Source organism: Saimiri boliviensis, chromosome 9 (assembly GCF_048565385.1).
Source record: "Saimiri boliviensis isolate mSaiBol1 chromosome 9, mSaiBol1.pri, whole genome shotgun sequence".
In the NCBI taxonomy this organism is placed as follows: Eukaryota; Metazoa; Chordata; class Mammalia; order Primates; family Cebidae; genus Saimiri; species Saimiri boliviensis.
This window is the reverse complement of record NC_133457.1, coordinates 76756028-76778037: the sequence shown is the minus strand read 5'-3', so window position 1 is coordinate 76778037 and position 22010 is coordinate 76756028. Positions and strand designations below refer to the sequence as shown.

Here is a 22010-nt window from a genome sequence, read left to right as displayed (position 1 = left end):
CTCTATTGCTTATATTATTAAAACAATTTTGTTGGGTTGAATAGTTACATAGATAATAAATAAAAACAAAAAAAAGTTAACTTAAATGTAAACAAAATTAGCAATCAATTACTGATAGAGTACAGAACTTGTGGCCAGAAAGCAAAATTAAGTGTCCTATGATCTAGCAGTGGGTTAGCAGAATATGCCTACACACTAGGATTTAAACTGGAGGACAAATTCAATACTTTAATGTACCAACCAGTAGAGAATATACAATTTTTCCTTGGGTCAGTCTCTTGACAGCACAGTCACAAAGGACAAAAGCATCAGTTTAATCAGTAAGGAACCAATGGCATCAGGCTAAGAAGCTCACCATCATAGTAGTCAGATGAAACAGAGAATGGCAGCTTGTTCTCAAAGCCACTATACCCTGAAGTCCTTTCACCCCTTGTGCTACGAAATCAAGAACAAAGATAGGAGAGGCAGGAAACTACAGACCGAGCCCAGGACACTTGATTCCACTCTAACATAGGATTTCTCAGCCTCACCACTGCTGGTATTTTGGGCCAGACAATTCTTTGTTTGGGAGCTGTTCTGTGCATTGCAGGCTATTGAGCAGCATCAACAGCTGACTTCCACCCACTAGCTGCCAGTAGCACTGTCCCACTCGTGACAATTAAAAGTGTCTCTAGGCATTGTTAAAACTGTTGCCAGTTGAGAACCACGTCTCTAAATCATATTTAACTTCAGCTGGAACTGTATACGTATACACAGTAACCAAGAGTCTTAGTAAAATAAAATGTTATATTGCATGAGAACAAAAGCTTCCAAAATTAAATTACTAACAGGAAGAGATTTCTTGTGGGAACATGTTTTGGACAAACTAGTAAAAAACTTAAGAGAAACCAAAGATGAAAAAAAATGGACTGTGACATAGGAAAACTTTTCACCACACAAAAAATTATTTTGGGGTATATATCAGCCAAATAGAGGGTAAAATCATTTTAAATAGTTTAGTAATCATCTCTAAATAGCTTTTTTTGAAAACCAAATAATTGGGCAGTTAAAACTCAACACTAATTTAACTGACTAGTGACAATTTTCCCATGTACCATTCTTACTGTTTTTTTTACCTTTAATAGTTACTGGAGAAAAAGTTTCCTAAGAAACATTATAGTCCTCACTTTTGGTAAAACTAACTTCTTCCCTTAAATTCTATAAAGTAATATGGTATTTTACATAGCCAGCAGAGGACTTAATTTACTACAGAAAGCCACAACTAGGTTACCCCCAATGTTAAAAAAAAAAAAAAAAAATACTAATCTTTGGGAGGCCGAGGCTAGTGGATCATGAGTTAAGGAGTTCAAGGTCAGCCTAGCCAACATGGTAAAACCCCATCTCTACAAAAAGTACAAAAATTAGCCAGGCGTGGTGGCACACACCTGTAGTGCCAACTACTCTGGAGGCTGAGGCAGGAGACTTGCTTGAACCCAGGAGGCAGAGGTTGCCGTGAGCCAAGATCGCGCCACTGCACTCCAGCCTGGGCAACAAAGCAAGACTTTGTCTCAAAAAGCAAAAACAACAACTACTAATCTACAATATTAAATTTCTGAAACTAAAAAAAGATCATAAAAATGATCTTTCTCTTTTTAGGAAAAAGATCCAGTTCATCCTAGAATCACTACAAAATAATTAGACATAGACCTAATTGTTCACTATAGAGCAAGGTAAATCCTGTTGAAGTAGCTAGGCTAAAGATGACTTTTGGTGCTATGATGTCTTAAATAAAATGTACCGTGTGTAAATCACACATGGCTAAATTAAATTTCAATTGGCCAAAGTACAGAAACAACATTTCTTTGTTTTGAAAATTACTGCTCTTTTGCACTGGTCCTTTTTCACTCAAATTTCAATGATCAATATGAATCTACATAACTGATTATTACTTCACATATATGATTTATTAACTCCAGGTAGATCCTGCCTACATAATTTTTCTAGTTGATTCATTTTTTTTGGAAGACACAGCAAGCATTCTAATACTGACATGTTCAAAACATTTATGAAAATCCCCTTACTTTCTATGGGCACTCTATAAAGACACACTAAGGCAGGCATCACATTTCCCCCTATTAAAAGCTATGGACTTAAAATCCTTCTATCCTCCTTAATTGTTATTGCAAAGACCAAAGTCACAGAAATTTTTCTTGACTATCTAATTGCCACTAAGCGTCTAACTACACAAAGACAATTACTAGTATTCACTGCAATTTAATACTAGTGTGATGGTCAGGCACATGTGTGATGTGGGCATATTAACAAAGGAAGCAAGGCCCAGAGGCAAGCGGGAGAAGCCTGGGAACAGTGATGGACACGTGATACAGCATTACAGTACCTGACAGCCTGTGAGAGCAAGAAGAGTAAGAGAGACCAGGTAAGAGAGCGCTCACGGTGTGAAGGAGGAGCGGGACGCTTTTAGTGGCAGGCAAAGCCTCAGAAAGGTGGACACAGTTGCTGATAGACTGGCTTCGCTTTGCTTCCAGGAGAGATAAAGTAATAATTATGTCAGAAGAACAATAGGACCTTTCACCTTATTATTATTATTACTTTTCTGGGCTCTCTCTAAACATTTAAAGGAAGTCATTTTAAACTTTAAAGGAAGTCAGTACAAAGTATAGTATTTAATTGTAGTCTCTAAATACAGCCAACTTTCAGTCAGTCATTCTCATGACATAGAAGAATGGGCAATCCACAAATAATTTTCTTTTGAAATGTTTTGTATGTTTAGCCTTTCCTTCTTTCTGCTGCATATCAGATTCACATTCGGGTTATTTGGTTGGACAGACGTTATAATCAATTTTCCTTTCTTCAAGGGTATGTACAAAAAGACCGTGGTGAAAGAGGGAGTATCTGGCCTTCTTTCAGAAGTTGGTTTGCTGAGAGCTGACTGCATTCAAAAGCAAATCATTTAGTAAATTAAATATCCAAAAAGCTCAAGAACACATACAAGTCAAATTAAACATTAAAAGATTTCATATTTGAGGAAAAGGTAAAATCTCCATAAAACCCATCCTTTTATGTCACATTTCATGCTTATTAAATCCATACATCTTTAATGTCAACTTTATGGTATTCTTATGTGTTCTATATACTGTTAGTCAAATAAACATTGGGGAAATTGAATGAACACAGGAGGGAAACATGCTTCATATATGTAAAACCACAATCAGCAAAATCAGTTTTATCCTAAAACAAAAATATAAAGATTTACTTGCCGCTTTACTAATTTTTATGCGACTTCAGTTAACATTAATGAAATGGACACAAATGATAGTGACACATTTGCAAAAACTGAAACAAACTTTTTACCCTACTATCCTTTCCCCTACCCTTTGCCTATTAGAATTCCCAGTAGGCTAGGTGTGGTGGCTCACGCCTATAATCCCAGCACTTTGGGAGGCCAAGGCGGGCAAATCACCTGAGGTCAGGAGTTAAGACCTGACTGACCAACATGGTGAAACCCCATTTCTCCTAAAAATAAAAAATTAGCTGGGCACGGTGGTGCACTATAATCCTAAAACTAAAAAATTAGCTGGGCATGGTGGTGCACTACTTTCCAAGTAGCCTATAATCCCAGCTACTTGGAAAGCTGAAGTGGGAGAATCACTTGAACCTGGGAGGTGGAGGCTGCAATGAGCCAAGATCTCACTACTGAACCCCAGCCTAGGTAATAGAGAAAGACTCTATCTCGAAAAAGGAAAAAAAAAAGAATCCAATGATAGAAAGGCTGGGCGTGGTGGCTCACTCCTGTAATCCCAGTACTTTGAGAGGCAGAGGCAGGCAGATCACCTGAGGTAAGGAGTTTGAGACCAGCCTGGCCAATATGGTCTCAACATGGCCCGTCTCTACTGAAAAAAAAAAAAAAAAAAAAAAATTAGCCTGGCGTAGTAGTTTACACCTGTAGTCTCAGCTACTACTTAGGAGGCTGAGGCAGGAGAATCACTTGAACCTGGGAAGCAGAGGTTGCAGTGAGCTAAGACTGTACCACTGCACTTGAGCCTAGGGGACAGCCAAAGACTCCAACTCAAAAAAAAAAAAAAAAAAAAAAGACTCTAATGATAGAAGAAAATCATTTTTAGGAATTGGAATGAGAAACGAAATCAGTGAATGAACATCCTGAAAAGTTGCCTGTTAATCAGGAATTGGGTCGGGGGGGGGGAATGAAAGAAGAAGGGAGAAGCAGAACCGGCCACGCATGCAAATAAGGTGATAATTTCCAGCAAATACGACAGCAAAAAAGGATGAGAGAGTTACAGTTAAGGTGGAATATATTTTCATAAAAACTCCAACAGGATTCTAAACCGTCTGTATTAAGCTTTTACTAAGCACTATAGAATACGTTAAGCTTTAATGAATCTTTGTTTTATGGCCAGAGGATCTTGTGACTTTCTTAAGTCAACATGCTAAATAGCAATTAAAATTGTCTGAAACCTAAGTTACAGGTTCAAAGTCACTGGGGAGGAGGTGGCTTTATTTGTTCTTATTAAATGCTGTATACAAGCTTCTTTTTCAAGAGTTCACTTTTTGTTTTAAGAGTAAAATGTAGCAAAGTTGTCCGATTAACTGGGGGTTGTTGGTCAAGTTCTTGTTAATTGAAATAGGCTACAAAGGTATAACATCCACAGGCATGAAAAGACTCGATTTTCCAAAAGAGCAAAATATGAAATGTCTATCCAGTCCTGAAAACTAAAGTGTACAATTCTCCTATTCTTTGCTGAAACAGGTTGCCACACTCTAAAGATCAATATTGTTAATGTTAAACAATATTGATCTTTAGAGTGTGGCAATATTGTTTAACATTAACAACTGGTATATTTATTAACAATCTGTTCTCTTCAAGGTTCAAACAAAAACTATTTTCTCCATTTTGGAGAAATATCTCACTCAATATTAACATCACAAGTTCTTTTTCACAATGGAAAATTTAGAAATAAATAACTGAAAACTGTGATTCGAAAAGGAACTAAAGCTGAAAGCTAGAAAGATATAGAGACATTTCATTTAATACAAGGTCGAATATTTAAATTTTGAGTAGAATTTTAACACACTTTATGCCTGTAAATTCATTTCAGATAACAACTAGATTTTTGAGAAGCATTTAAATAAATGTTTACCAGTTGCTTTTTGGCGAACGATATTTCTCGCCTTCTCCACTCCCGGTGCTCCAGACGTGGTGGCACTCCTAAATCGCATAGGCTCGGTCACATCTGGGTGGCTCCGCCAGCTGAGAGAAAAGGATCTCCCCACAGTGGTTCCTTTCTGAGGATCTAGAACACAGCCTGATCAAGGATAAGAAAAGTAATCTAATGGTTGAATTCATTATTATTCATTTCATAGCTTGTGTTGCTCAGCAAATGGCATACATACAACTATATATAATCAGCAGGTTTCTTTGTCACAAATTAAGTACCACTTCTTTACACTGCAATTTAGGAAGTTATTCATATGTCACTAATCTAAGAATTCTTGTTGCCAAAATGTTTTCAAGAATCTAAAATAGTCATGTGAAAATTATTATATCTTCATAGTACTCACTCCAATATACAAAAGCAATATTAATAAACCTTTCTTAATACAAGACCTGTATCATATGAAGTTACAGCACTGTTCCCAGGACACTCCAAAAACTCAGAGACCTTGATGTTGGAATAGTACTGCATCCTGTAGACACCAACCCTTCCACAAATCCCCAGAGCAAGCCATGCCTAAAACTCTAATATAGATTCAGTCAAATGGGCAGGATAATGAAAATCTAAAAATAATACAATATCCTATTTTAGCAAAGGTCCAAAACAATAAAACATTATAGTGTGAAATTCAACTTTTCTTTTTTCTCATATTGTTCTGGTTTAATTATCTCAATGAGAGGTTACATATCTAAAACAAATAGAGGAGGAAAGAGAATGAGAGACATAGAGATTTCTGCACAGGGATCATGTGGCCAGTGACTGCCACCTGTGGCATGTTTCCCACACCCAGTTTCCTCTGCCTGTGTTTTTTGTTTCTAGTTAGTCTAGCCCTTAGAAGGCAAGCATTTCTATAATAAATATTTAATTACTTTTTAGGACAGAACAATACAAATCAGAAATATTAGTCACTGTCATTAATTAAATAATTGGTTCAGTACATTTTGAAAACAGTGTTTTCAAAGTTGTTTGCGTTCCTAACACAAGTGTACTTCTTCAGATGAATCTGTGGGTAGGAAGAGAATATTGCAGAATGCAGGTAGGGGTGTGTGTGTGTGTGTGTGTGTGTGTGTGTGTGTGTGTACACACATGCTCGTGCATGGATTACAACAATTGAAGGTAGGTCCTTATCTCCTATTACAGCTCTCCTCCTCAGCCTGAAAGGCACCCTTTGCTGGGCAGGTTCTCTTCTCGGCTGAGAACCACTGTCTTAGGTAAGCAAGTTCCTAGTTGGAAGTGGCTGGATCCTCTCAGGCCCTGGGTTTACACAGAAGTCCTCAGAAGTGTTAGAGAGGACTAAATGGAGACCAAGGGCCCAGGCTCTTGGCTCCCTGCCCTTACTTCAATCCCAAATCTCAGGTCTAGTATATTTCTTTAGAAATGGGTTCTGTATACCTTCAACTGGGGAGAAAAAAAAAGGTCTGTTAAAACTGTTAGAAAATGATTGCATTAGACAATCTAAATCCACGTTGGGATTAAACTATTCAACTGAATTGCCATATACTTCAACTACTTTATTTCGTCTTCTTACTAACTTGCTTTTATTAATTAGTGCTTTGGCAAGCCATTCTCAGATTTCAATGAAGATATTATAAGAATCTGTCACATGTATTACACATGTATATGGTTTACTAACCACTGTAACTGGTTCACACCTCCCTGTAACCACCTCCTCTGTTGTCCTCTCCCACACTGATGTTAGGCTTCATCACATGACTTACTTTGGTAGCAAAACTGAACAAGCAGAGACTTGAAATGCACTTGAAAATTTGAGCTTACCCTCGTGCTGCTCCTGAAACTCTAAGCTACTTAGTAAACAAGCCTGAGCTAGCCTCTGGCTGCTGAAACATGTAACCCAGTCACACCTCATTGCCCCTGCGAACAGCCGGCCAACCCCTAAAAATAGAGCTGCCTAGCTATTCACAGCGTTGCTGACTGCAAACACAGAAGCAAAGATTAGCAGAAGAACTGACCTGCTGAGTCCCACCCAAATCGCCAACTCATCAAATCAAGATAAATAAGTGGTTATTTTAAGCCACTAAGTTTTGGGCGATTTGTCATATGGCAAAGGCACACTGATATAATCTATAAGGCTGGTATTCCTAAAGGGTAGTCTACACAATAAGAAATGTGTATCCTTTATGAGGCTTTGAAAGAAAACTTCCTCCCAAGTCTTAGGAGGACCTAATAAAAGCTATGCAACATGTAGGTGAGTGAACTGTTTTACCCTATGTGCTGCGTGATTCTCTATTTGTCCCCAGTCCTAGACATATGGTGTTAACCTGGAAGAGTGGAAATACCTTTGCCTCGTTGCTTCTTTTCCTTTTGTTCACTTAATTTATCCAGAGGTAGGTTTGTCATCTCAACTCCATAAACGGTTCTTGCAAGCACCGCTGTCAAGGAGTCCATAATGTTGGCCCACTCATTTATAAGCTCCTCCCATTCTGTGAGGGAGGACAGCACACCAAGAAAGTCATCCCAGAGCTCTCGAGAAATGTACACACAGAGGTTTGCTCGGATCCAAGCCACCATGAGTGTCTAAAAGCAACCAACAAGAGAATTCAATCATCTTCATTTGGAAGAAGTACACTTTTAAACAAAATGTTTTAAATTACTATTAATAAAACAAATTTTAAAATAAAAAGCATTTAAGGAAGTTGTTTTTCTTTTAATTCTCGAAATTCATTTGACCAACTATAATCAAGACTTTATAAGCTACTGAGAAGTTAGTTATCATTATGAACAAAGTGACTGATTCAACATTATTCTATGTCTGTGGCTGGCCCTGGCTATCATCAGGGAGAAGACAAAGCCCTCCGCACAGTGACAACTCTGCTTCCTGGGACTGCCCTTTTCCTACCATTCACAGTGGCTACTTCAAACTGCCTCCTCTACAGGAAAATCTCCAGCCCACCAACTCCTCCCTGCCTTTGAGCAGATGGACTCAACTGCAGACTTCACAGGAAACAGAACCCATTCAATGAGACTCCCCTCAACCTCTGCCCGTGGACTCACACTCTTGCCCACATTCACCCAGCTCCTCCTCCATCTGTGGGCTGAATTCCAAGAGGGGCCCCTGCTCTGCTTTCCTTGTGCCCTCTTATGCTCTGGACCCATTCCTCTGAGCCTTCGTGCCTCTCTTAACCGCTCCTCTTCTTTATCTCCAGCCAATCCCACTTAAGCAGCTCTTTCTCGTCAGCATTTAAACATTCTCCAAATTCTTCCTCATCTTAAAAGAAACAATTCCCTTGAACCCAGATCCCCCCATCTTGCTACAGCCCTTTTCCCTCCCCTTTCACAGCCAAATTTCTTGAAAGAAAGTTCCATACCTACTCAATCTCCACTTCCCCATCCCCCAGGCAACAGACTGCTTTGGCTCTCCCCTTTCTGAGGCCACTTTACCCTCTGCCTGGGCTTCAGCTCCATTCCCATGGCTCCAGTAAACCTCTGTGTGCTACTGACTTCTGAATCTCTATGTACAGCTCAGACCTCTGTACAGCTCAGATCTCTGTACTGGTTTCCTGATCTGTCTACCTACGTACTAGACTAGACATTGCTGCTTACACAACCCTCAGGCACCTATAATACGGCATGAGAGTAAAAGGTATTCAGTTTCTTCCATGGACATTCTCCCAGTTCTTCTACCTGCTCACTCCTGCAAATGGCCTGTATACATACTCTTACTTCCTTCTCTTTCCTCCCTTTTGTTTCTGTAAATTCCACTCATTTCTCAGGTCAAAATTTGTACATCACTTCCTCCAAGAAGGTATCCCTGACTATCTCCTCACCACTACCACCACCTTCCAGCCTCCAGGAAGTATCCTCCAGGTCCCTGCATTTCCCCCCGCATCACCACATCAATCGTGCCTTTCCTTCACAGTCTATTCACTTATCAGTGTCTACCCCCAGTCTTGCAGTCTACGACACTACAACTGGTCACATGGGCAGCCCCATGAGACAATTAGGCTTCTAGTCTGGATATTTCCTTCCCTTAAAATTGCCCCATTCCTTACCTCTGGCAAAATATTCACCATCCTTTAAAATTCAAATCCAAATATATCTTCCCTGAAAGAAGTGCCTCTACATAGCCAAGTCCATCTCAAATGAGCCACAAAAGCTTTCCTAAGCTTGTGAAAAGGAATCCTTATACCCAAAGTCTGTCTAAGTCCTACGGTATGTTGTCAAAGATACATGCAGTTGTTAAGATGCCAGTTTGCATTTGCATCGACCCAACCTAGATGCAAATAGGCTCCCACTCTTGTCAGGAATTTTTATGTGTGTAGGTCAGCTCACCTTTTAATTTTTTCCCCAAAATTATATACAGACTTTTTAATAGAATTTTTTCTTTAACATAGACATGGGAAAACTTTGATAAACAGAAATAAGTCTATAAAATCAGGCAGGCCTGTTCTGATCACTTTGAAAATCGTGTTATCTGTTTCAATTTGTGTTTACCACTTTTTTAAAAAGTAAAAATGTTAAAGTAGAACTCAAGTAGTTAATGATATCAAAAACAAGATATTAACCACTTATATTTAAAACCTGATTCTAACATGTATGAATTTTATACAATTAAAAAAAGAAAGAAAATAATTTTATTAATCTTTATTAAATATTTTTATAATAACTAAAATGCCATCTTCTATTAATTTTTACACTCCCTGCTTTCAAGATGAATTTGAGGCCATTGCCATAAAGTACATATATACAATAAAATTAATAAGTATTAGATCAAAATATAATCTGAGCTGAGTAAGAGGAGAAAGTAGAGACTGGTAACGCTATTAGGACTCAGACGCACATTTGGATATAGTGTTAGGTCCATGGATAAAAGCAGACGCCTTGCTGTAATGAGATGCTCTATACTGGGGATCTTGTAATGGCTTCATTTCATTGACTAATTATAAAACAAGGGCAGAATGACTGCTTGCAGCTTATAAAATCAACTTAGCAAATATTACAAACATGTATGCAGGCTTGTTGAATTATCATCATAATTCACAACTGACAACACTTGCACAGAACAAAATGGTAAAATGATAAAATATAGTTGGGTGGTGAGTGGTGGCACCTGTGGACATGAAGGCAGGGTATCCTTTTAATCAATTACCATTTTCTAAAAGGAAGAGGAAAACAAACAGCCTGGACTCTTCTTTCTACTCTACCCTGGTTTGTAACCTAGGAAAGTCACTTAGCCTTTCTGTAGTCACATTTCTCATTTAAAATAAGAGTTGCATAAGAGCTTCTCCAAGGTTCCTTCAGCACTGAAATTTATGTTTTATCAGATACATCTTGGCCTGCAAGATGTATTTTAAAAACACCTTGACTCATAAATCATTCCTTTTCTTATGAACATTTGCTAACCAACCACTTCCTACTTCATTCTACCAACACATTAAGGGGACTGCATAACTTTAAAGTAATGGCTAATATTACAAATAGCAGGGCCATAGTTTCCTGATATACCATCAGAGCTTCAAGCATAAGGTCATATTTAGCACTGATAATAAATTAAAACACCACTTAGGGCAACCATCATTATTTGGTAAATAGTTAAAACTAAGTCAAATTCAATCATCACTTAAAGAAAATTTGGTGACCCAGATTATCTACTGACAGAGGAAAAAAAACAAAAACAAACACAAACACACACTAGAGGAAGACCTAGAAAAAGATAAAAACGGTAATAAAAACTTAAAATGTCCTATCCTTTTTCACAGTCTCCTTGTTATAAATGTTTCAAAAAAAAATCAAGTGTCTGGCCATTTTAGACAGTCCACATGACCAAATGAATACTAATTAGACAACACGTTTTAACTGCATTATGGGACCAGGACGGTGCCCGAGAGACAGCCTGCCTGGTAAGTCCAGACCTTTACTACTCTCGCCTCTTGCATCTCACATAAGAACGTGGGAGGCCAACAGATGATAACGAATCCCAATGGACCGACTCATGTGCTCAAGGCCACATAGCCAGGGAGTAGTAGAGCTGAGATCAGAAGCACAATCTGCCTAACACCAAAAAGCTCATCCTCTCTTCACTGTTTTTTATGGTAGGTTTTTGGTTTTTTTTTGAGACAAGGTCTCACTCTTTTGACCAGGCTGCAGTACAGCGTTGCAATCATAGCTCACTTTTAGCCTCAACCTCCCAGGTTCAAGCAATTTTCCCACCTTAGCTCCCAAGTAACTGAAACTTCAGGTGCATACTGCTACAGCCAGCAAATTTTTTTTTTTTTTTTTTTTTTTTTTTTTTTGAGACGGAGTTTCGCTCTTGTTACCCAGGCTGGAGTGCAATGGCGCAATCTCGGCTCACCGCAACCTCCGCCTCCTGGGTTCAGGCAATTCTCCTGCCTCAGCCTCCTGAGTAGCTGGGATTATAGGCACGCACCACCATGCCCAGCTAATTTTTTGTATTTTTAGTAGAGACGGGGTTTTACCATGTTGACCAGGTTGGTCTCGATCTCTCGACCTCATGATCCACCCGCCTCGGCCTCCCAAAGTGCTGGGATTACAGGCTTGAGCCACCGCGCCCGGCCAGCCAGCAAATTTTTTTAAAAAATTTTGTGGAGACAGGGTCTTACTCTATTACTCAGGCTGGTTTTGAACTCCTGGGTTCAAGCAATCCTCCTGCCTCAGCCTCCCAAAGTGCTGGTATTACAGGTGTGAGCCACCATGCCAAACCTTATGGTTAGTTCTTAATTTAAGCATCATTCTTGATCTACCCGACCACTACCAAAATAACAACATCAAAATCATTAGTAATCATGAACTCAAAACTAAGCTTCAGGTAATATCTGACAAGGTTTTCTCCATTCATGGGGGGAGTTCCCCCCCCACACACAAAGACTAAAACCAACCAAAATCAAAACAAAACAAAACAAACCCAACCCCAGAATAGATTCTTGTTTAATTCTGTGACAATTTCTCTAATTCTGACACACAAAACAGATTCAGGGCCAGGCAGTTGGTGGGAACGAGGCCCAAGCACCTGCCAGTGTGAAACTGGCTTCAGCTCATGTCTATTTCGTAACCCAGGTCCAGAACGGAGAGCTTGAAAGGGTGCCAACAGTGAGACACTTCGCTGAGACAGCAAAGTGAGCAGTGTCGGTATGTCCAGGCAGGCAGCAAAGTAGTGGTCAGTAGCACCGTCCAGGCATCAGCAGAGCAAAGCTGGACACATGCAAAAGAATGCTTAGGGCCACTTCACACATCCAGTATACGAGGCAAGGCAATCAGAGTTAAAGTAATGCTAATATTTAGGAGGCCAATTATTTCAATAGCCTCTCATACATTTTTTTATCAAGCCAAGAGCATTGAATCATATTAAGTTATTCAAAATTAACAGTTGAATTCTCTTGTGTTACAATGACAACACTTAGCTTTAAAGAAATAATTTCTCTCGTCACTTTTACCTACATGTCCCACCTGTATTATGAATACGCTCTTAACATACATCCTCTAAAACCACCTTCAGGTCAACTGAGGAGGGAAGTTAGTTTCTCTTCCTTGCAACTATCACCTGTGGAATTATACAAAGTCAGGTCCACCCACCATACTAATATCTTTATTTAGGTAGAATGCTGCATTTTTCCAGAGCCCTTTCACACTGTTTTCTTTCAGTAATGCTTCATAAACTCTAAGGTCCTCAAACATATTAGCAAAGTCACAGTAGGTTCCCATGCTCAGGACCCTCTGGCACATCCTCTTCCCCATGCAGCTCACCAGGTATCAGCCTGCTCATGATCTTGACGTGCTTACCACGTGAGATGCAAAAAGCACAGCTGTCTCCTTGGCTCTCTGCTCACATCAAAGACTGGCCCAATCCTCTACCATATCCATATCCGGGACTTCACTTCTACAGTTATCCTCTGTCTCCCCCAGACCATCTTGTCCTCCCTCACAGGACCATCCCATTGGTGAGCAAACATACTTTAGTACTACCCACCTTAAGCCTCACCCCCTATGCATGCCACTGACTTCAGCTAGCTCCCCTTTACCCTCTTTCCACGTTAAGAACTCTGCAAAGCCTTCACTATGCTTGCAACCCCCACTGCCCAGCTCTCATTTTCTCCTCCATCTATTCCAGGTGGGCCTCATTCCCATAGACCATTCTCAACCACCCACCTCTGTCAAAGCCCATGGTCAACTGGCTGCTCTCCTCCTACACAATACTCATCCCCAGGGACCCAGGATATACCTTTCTCTGGTTTTCCTCCTCACTCACTGGCCACCCTTTCTCAGCGTCTCTTTCATCACCCGTGGAGATTGTCGTCTCTAGGTAAGCCTATCCTGTGGCTTTAAATACAATTGCTCAACACACTGATGGCTCTTAAATTTTTATCCCATTCCCATGCTTCTGTTCATCCTTTACCTCTCCAAATCTACCTGGCCTTCCACCAAGGGCATCAGAGCTTCCAAATTCCTACCACCCGTGAGCAAATCAAAAGAGGAAGTAGACTGCAGAGAGGGAGAAAAGTCTAAAAGCCCAGCACTAATAGTAAATAACAGATCATAACCTTCAGGACAAAGGTAAGAAAGAAAATTTCTAGAAATTTAAATTTAATATTACTCTTAAAATTCTCAATGATTAAAACTAGTTTGCTATAAAATCTGATTCACTTCTTGGGTTTGCAGTGTTTTAATTAAAAAGACTTACCCTAAATAGTAACCCTGCCAAGCTCTGGGCAAACAAGTCCTTTATTTGTTTATCCTTTGGCTTCTGCATGACAGCTTCTGTTATCCTGAGTAGTATTTGCAACATCTGTTCCCTGGGCCACCCAAAATAAAAGCTCATATTAATAATCACGTCTCCAAAGCACTTTATAGATACTAGAAATCTCTTAAGAATTCAGCAACATTGATAATCATATATTACTCAAAACTATTAAAGTCCAGATGCCAATTACATAATGAATATCATATTTTATCAAAATAAGCTCCCATATGTTACAACAGTTGTAAAAATATGCCTCCCATGTCCACACAAACAGGCAGGATAAAACATATCATTCCAGCCTGATTTTTTCTTCCTGCAAAAAGGGGGGCAAGATTGTCTTCTCCAACTGTGCCAGCACCTTAAAGGTACTCAATGAAAACCTACTGGAACGTATGCGGCCCTCTTTAATTTTGCTATAAATTGTTTTATTTAACCTGTAAGGTCTCCCTATCTTTGCAACAGGAAATGAACTTGACTTTCTGGTCTTTGTTTTGGGAACATATGCAGTCGGTATCTTGGTATGGTGGAATGCCACAGTACTCTAACAGGCACAAGGGGTTTGCATTACAGGACACCTACAGGCACGGTGCTCGTGTCTGGAAGATCCTGACTATGAGCTACAGGGCACAACAGAGACAAATGTCATCACTGCAGCTCAGTTCCAATGTGTCCGCATTTTTGTATTCTCTCACAGGTGGTTTTATGTAAAAGGACTTTGAAGACTGCAAAACAGTATAGAGACAACATACCACTACTAATTACAGTACGTTCTTCAGAACAGCCAAAAGACATTTTTCTTTCTTACACCTAAGTTACATTGCTCATATCAGAGTATCTGCTCACTTTTTCTTTCCCTGGATTCCATGAGAACAGAGGACACATTATCTTTCATATGTAAGAGAGGTACACTTGTTCTCCAAAGGAAATCACTCTAGTTCCTTTCAGGTTTCACATGCTAACCATCCATCTAATCTTTACTACTTTCTCCTTGGTTTTACTCTTCTCCAGTAATAAAACTGAGAATAGGACAAAGTAATCAGATGAGATCTCTAAATCATAGTTTCTGTATACTTTTCTCCTATCTCTGCATATCAGAAGAACATTTTCTCTTAACAATATGATGCTGAACGTAATTAAATTCCTCATAGTAAAATCACCTGTAGGGATTTTCTGCCCTCTCTGTAGCTGGTGCCATTTGATTTTCGTCCCCAGAGTCATCTGTTGGCATACATTCTCACTGCACTCCATGCTACTTGTCTATGTGCTCCTATTCCCTGTCTATGGCTTATAGAAGCACAGAAGAGGAAGGGCTATCTTCTGGGCACACATGTATGAAGTAGGACAGTGACTTTGAAGAGAACTGGGAGAAGAAATGGCACAGTGTGGGGACAGCCTGTTGCCATATTCAGGGTACCCAGGCCCCTGCCGCTGGGGGAAAGAAGGGCAGCACCCAGTATCACACTGCCTGTTCATGTTACATGATGCACAAAACAATGAAAAACAATCCCTTGCATACAACTAGTTACATACACATCATGAGAATGTAATGAGAACAGCAGACATCATAAATTTCAAGTAAAACCTTGATCATGGCAACTGTTATCAAAAGCTACAAATGTGACTGAAGCCATGACTGACAAAAACACAGTAAGTTGATTTTTGAACCTATGAAAGCTTGGAAAGGCATGAAATTCTGGAAAAAAATGAGGGTGGAAAACTATAGTTTGGAAAACTCTTTCCTAATGGTAGAAAGATTCATGACCTGCCAAAGCTGCCAGTGTTGATAACCGCTTGGTCCCTTCTATTTTGTGAAGCACTAACTTCTCCGAGGAAAACTGTTCAGAGTGTATCAAACTTCTGTTGGAGCACACGGAATCAGGCCTGTGTGCCATCCTTGGGTCCAACACGGGGGTGAGGGTTTTCCTACATTCTTCATTATTTACCTGATCTCTATCTCCTCAAACAGGTGACATTCTGACTCATTTACATACCAGTTATTCTCTACTTCAGGACCACTTCTTACAGTTCCCTGGCTACAGCCCTGGTCTCAGCCATCATCATCTATGGCACTCTACTGCATGTTCTTCAGCAGCCAAAGGGGCCTTTCAGAAATGTAAATTGTACTATGTCACACTCTTGCGCATACACAGAGAGGTAGCTGGTGTCCTTTCTTTGGTCTGCAAGGTCCTAAGCAACCTGGCCCTGGCCTTCCCCTTCCAACCTCCACACTCCATCCACTCCACCACACTGTCCATCATCTTGTCCTTCCTTAAACAAGCCACTTTTCTTTTACCTTTTCTCCCACCAGGGCTTCTGCATCTGTTCTTTCTACCAGGAATGCCCTTCCCTTAGACCTCCCCAAGGCTCCTCCTTCACTTAGGGCTCTGCTCAGAAAGGCCTTCTCTGACAACTGACAGAAATAACTCCCCCTCCCTCCATGCCAAGCAACACACACCCAGTTCAGGACTCTTTTCCCTTTCCAGACTTCACTGTTCTCAGCACTTCAGATTTTCTGAAATTGTTTCCTAGGTTTTTAATGCCTCTCGCTCCTATGAGGATGTAACCTCGTAAGGGCAGGGACCTTGTCTACATAGTTTACCACTATATTCTCATAGTAGAAGCTTGATAATTATTTATTAGATGAAAGAAAAGGAGGTAAGGAGAGATGGGGAGAAAAGGGAGTGAGGAAGGAAAGGAGGAATGGGAGGCAAGACATTTTCTCATACTTAAATACACAAGAAAATCTTTTAGAGAAACTGCTCACATTCCTTTCTATGCTCTACTGACCATTTTCCTGTTATTTTCATTGATTTCTACAATTTTTCTTTTCTATACGTTTACCTAGGTATCTATGAATTAGTAAAAAACAGAATTACTTAATTTTATTTCCTAGAATTTTCACCAAAATAAAAAGATTATCAAAAATATCACTGATACAGTGGTATATAGAATTCAGGGAGTTTTCAAAGGAAAAGACATTAGAAGTAACATTGATAAAACTATGGTACTGAAGAACAGATATTTCAGTTGAAAGCATACGCCAGCATTTCTCCATTACTGTCAATATTACTGATGTGGAATTTAACTTTGTTTACATTATATTGCGCATCACTGTTATACTTCCAGTTTTAACAATTGCTTAACTTCGCAAATAGTGCTAAGTTAGAAGTCTGGGAAAGATGACATTAGAATCTACATCATAGTATCATTTTGATGGCTGTGGTTTCTTGTACTTGTGAACTTTCTGCACACCAAGATTCTTGAGCCCACCCTTCCCTCATCCTTGAAGAAAAAGAATTGGACTTGGTGGTCTGCAGTTCCTTTCAGATCAGACCTGCATCGTGTCCATGGTTTCCTACCAACTGCAGACACTTTCTAAAGTCCCTTTCCTGCTGACTCAGGACCTCCAGAATATAGGCGTGGGCAAAGAAACCCTCTGATTTCAGGTAGGGAAGGTGCCACTGGTCTGCAGGGCCTCCAAGGACTGGCAGCCAAGGCAGAAGATCACCTAGGGGGTTGTTGACCACAGCTGGGTGGGCAGCTTGACTGCACAAGGGCGGCGGCAGAATAAGAGGGAACGCACAAAGGACAGGCTTGAGGAGCGTTTTAAAGGCAGAACTGAGAGGCTGATGACACATGAGGAGAAGAGGAAGGAATGGAAAGTGACTCTGAGGATTTCTGGTCTGTTGAGCATACTGAAAATGCCTCATCAGATGGAGTAATGTGATGACTTTCAAATAAGAGAAGAGCAGGAAAAAAAATCTAATGCATTGTTTACCTGTAGGGACATTACAAATAAAAACACTGAACAAAAATGAAGATTAAAAGGACAAAATTTTGTAGTTTTAATGACAGGAACATATTTTTGACTGAACTATGTATTTAGTGTTTTTCCAAAATGAATTTAAAACATCAAGTCTGAAGCAATAAAAATCAGATGAAAGCATTTCAGGGCAATTAACAAACTCTCCTGAGCTTATGACGAGTATTATAAAACACCAGTTACTGCTTTTCCATAAAACTATGTTTGATAAAAGTTTAAAATGGAAAAATCCACTATTAAGTAAAATAACTGCTTACTGTTCAAGAACATTTTTTAAAACAATAATGAAAATAATTGATCTATCAACGTACTGAGCAACTACCTCCTTCATAATTCACAGAAACTGTTACAAAAGACATTTTGTTAACTTTGTAAAACCATTAAATAAATGGACTCCTTAACATTTTAATTAAGTTGAAAAACAAAAACATCTGTTTTACAAGACTAATTCATTTGATATAAACTTACCATGTCTTTTTATTCATCGTAAGCTCCATTATTATGCGCCTAAAAATAATCAAAACAGCTTTACAAGCATCAACTTGTTCTTTCAAGAGCACAGGAACTTCAGCACATGGTTCCAACAAAAAGACGTTTGCAGAGTTCGTCAAAAATACCTTAAAATCAACAATTTTACATTAGAAAACATAACTGAACATATACATTTGAATAAATTTTGCTTAAAGATGGTATTAATTTCACTCTACCAAGGAAACCATCTTTGAGTTATTTCCAAAAGATTCTATTTCGATAAGGCAGGTGGTACCAACACATAAATTCACAATAAGGCAAAAATTCCTTAAGGTAAGTGGTACCAAAACATATTCAAAATTTTTTTTAGTTCACCCTTTAGAATCATTTAAATACTGAGACACCTGAAAAGCCTTTTCCTAGGGGAAAAACATCACTATTACATATTAGTATTGCAAGTACAGAAATTTTATGAATCAGAAAAGCTTTTCAACAACCCCTCAACAACAACAACAACAAATGAGGGGAAAAAGTAGGCTCGTTGCATCTGAGTGAAAACTTTAGGGGGGAAATGGGAGAAGAGGATGGATGGCCAGACAGTGATTAGACAGAACTATGGGACTCCTATTGAGTCTTCCAGCGCATGAGCTCCTTGCTGACAGAAGCACGGACAGCACCACTCAACAGGGGTAAGAACCTCAAGGAGCTGTGGTGTGCTCAGAAACAGAAGAAGCCATCCACATCGTACGCCTTCCAGAAGCCTTTTTTTTTTTTTTTAAATATCAACGATAGATTATGCAGTAGCAAACAAAATCTAAGTGAATTCTTAGGGTTAAAAACTGAGATTTCAAAAACAATTTAGATAATCACTCAACTACTCTACCCTCTGTCTCAGACCTTTCCGATACCAGTTCACTGTTCCCTACCAACAGGGGTATCTTAGCAGAAAAACGTGGGAAGCACTGATCCAGGATATCATATACTATCACTGCTTAGAATCACTACAGCGAAATAATGGTGCGTTACCATTTACACAGATGACACCCGTGCCCCATCATCTGCAGATATTCTGAGTTGTCAATCTGGTATGAGGACAGACCTACTCTCTCTACTGAGAGGTATATTTCCTCTTACGTCTCCTTTGTGTTCAACAGCACAAACTCAAAGGATGAAGGAGCTTCTCTAGCTCATTTACAAATAAAATTCTTTAAAGTGTTGTATCAAAATAAATGTAAAATCTGACCAAATTAAAATTAAAATCAGAAGTCCAATGAATGAACTAAAACGTTCACAGACTTTAAAGTTAGCTTATGTAAGATTAAAAGGTACAATGTCCCAATTTTCTAAGAAAAACCACTAAATAAGCTCTATAATATAGTTGATGATGGTGATAACATCAGTTGTGAAGAATTTACTAGCCTTCAAGTAAGAAAAACAGAAACAAAGAGCTTTTTGATCATAGCAGTTTTAGTGTCATTTTAGTGGTTGTTTTTGAAAGAAGTATACCACACATGATATATGGCAACACAGATCCTTTTAATTCAATATATGTGACTTCTTGAATGTGAATTAAAAACTTTTTGCACATTCTCATGTAAGGAGTCTTTATACACTTTTACTTTTTATAAAACATCAAAATGCCAACTGCATGAGTATTTCTTATTAATGTGCTCGTGTAAGTTAAGGTAAAAATAAACTAAATTAATATTTCCAGATTGCACTTGTCAAAAGCATCTGGGACACAGTGGGAAAAAAGAAAGAAAACTATTATCTTATCAAACCTCCATTTGGCCCCTTTTTCTTAATAAACAAAGTAAACGACCGAGGTATTAGATACCAGAACAAAACCAACTACTTAAATCCAAAGTAAGTATCTTTTTAAATGTAGCACTATATATAATAAAATAGAGATTTTTTTTTCTCAGTTCAGCCAAGGACAGTAAGTTCTCATTTAATGTCATCGAGAGGTTGTTGGAAATGGTGACATTAAGCAAAATACAGCAAAACCATTTTTTTTCTCATGAACATTATGACAAATTATGTTGAATCAAATCATGTTACTCAAAGACCTGCTGTACTCATTTCATTTAAAGTAGTCATTTCCAAGGACCCACTGTTGACATTAGTGAGGACTTACTGTAGATGTAACTCATCCTTTCAGAAAATAAATAGCAAACTCTTTTGAACCTAGGAGATCACTGACACCTGCAACCACCACACGCTGGCAATGGAGACCCCTTTAGCTAAGGAACAGAGCTACTGAAGGACAAAGGGCAAGGACTCCAAGAGTTTCTCTGATGGGGACACAGGTCATATTTATGAGCTGCTCCAAAGGTCTTTAAAGAGGCACAAGTAAAATCATGTCAATTTTTTTAAGTTAACTTCAAAATTATTTGTAGGTTTTCAATGAAAAGTGAGAAAATTCATGAGCATGATAAGTTAAACTGTTAATTCACTTGAAAACAAAAAAGATACCTATCAAGAAACAGATGACAGAAAATAGAAACATTTATGTCATTCCCAGACTTTCCCCAGACCCCACACCTGGCCTCTACATGGGAGGCCTAAGTGACACAGCTACAAACATGGATGAAGGGTGGTGGGTGAGGAGGCAGTGAGCAGGGAATGAGAGGCACCCTGTATTTTCACTTATACTGCTAGGAACCTTCAAGCTACAGGAGACCTGAGAGAAAATCTCCTAATTCCCATTTTTAAGGGAATCTTGACCTCTGGGGAGATTAAGTAATGATCCAAAGTTGCTCTTTCAAATGTTCCCAAATGGTGTCAGCTCTATTTCGCATATTCATTCAAATATCTAAAAACTACATCAGTCACTTTTCTTCATAAACACAGGCAATTTTAAGAGCAATATTACTTAAAAGATTTTATAGTCACCAACCTTGTCTTGCAAATTAGAGCCCAGATAACTAACTACCCATGTGTGTTCAGAAGATAATTTTAAGATTTAAATCTCAGTCATTTCACATTCACTATATAATAATCTCTCTCAAAAAAACTGCAACCAGTTCTTATGTGTTCTCTGACAAGAAAAAGATTTTTGTAAATTGTGGGTAGGAATTAGAAAGAAAACAGAATAAGAATTTAATAGCTAATTAAACTGCTGTTTATTGTTTACTGACAGATGGCTACAAATACCACCATACTTTATATGACATTATCCCCAATAAACAAAATGTTCAAAATGGCTCCAGCTGCAGGGGGTGGAGGGGTCTTCATGTCCTGGCCAGCCACATAATACCTGCAACAAAGCCTGGATGCCAGCTTTCACATTTGTATTTTCCTCCTCTGTCACACATCCTCTGCTCATTGCACTTGTGAAGGAGTATGTGCGGCCCCAGCTGGAAGATCGTTTATGACCAGAACTTTCAGACGAGGCCTTCAGAAGATAATGATCCATTAACAGAGTGGAAGATGCACATGTTTAACTTACATTTAATTATAAGCATAATTAAATATATGAACTAACTTATATTTAGTTTGCATAATTAATTCCTTAAACTCACCAAGAGTCACATGAAAATAGGTTCTAGGAGCTAGAATGCTCCGCACTCAACCATCAACACCTAAGATAGTGCTCAGCACTTAGTATGTGCTGAAAGAATGAGTTGTGTTTGTCCAATAATTGAGTGAGCATGGAATACAGACCTCTAAAATGAGTGATTAAGTAATTTGCCTACCTGTTCATTTAGATCTCATGATAGTTATTAAAATGAGTTCACCAATACTGAAAATTTTAAATTATGGAATTAAC

At 38.9% G+C, this 22010-nt stretch overlaps 1 protein-coding gene across 9 annotated transcripts in view; it reads right to left on the bottom strand.

Moving 5' to 3' along the window:
* RALGAPA2 (Ral GTPase activating protein catalytic subunit alpha 2) overlaps positions 1-22010 on the bottom strand; it is a 320763-nt gene that overhangs the window by 210115 nt on the left and 88638 nt on the right. For 8 of the 9 annotated variants that reach the window (XR_012519285.1, XM_074406179.1, XM_074406181.1 and 5 more), the window contains exons 12-17: positions 21498-21635; positions 18236-18384; positions 13885-13996; positions 7529-7766; positions 5157-5321; positions 2378-2518 (exon numbers count right to left, since the gene is read on the bottom strand). Coding sequence is in view for 7 of the 9 variants with exons in the window: in XM_074406179.1 (XP_074262280.1) it covers positions 2378-2518; positions 5157-5321; positions 7529-7766; positions 13885-13996; positions 18236-18384; positions 21498-21635 (943 nt within the window). In the remaining 2 variants the exon portion in view is untranslated. The remainder of the gene's footprint in view (positions 1-2377; positions 2519-5156; positions 5322-7528; positions 7767-13884; positions 13997-18235; positions 18385-21497; positions 21636-22010) is intronic. The other variant, XR_012519286.1, reaches the window with a different exon arrangement.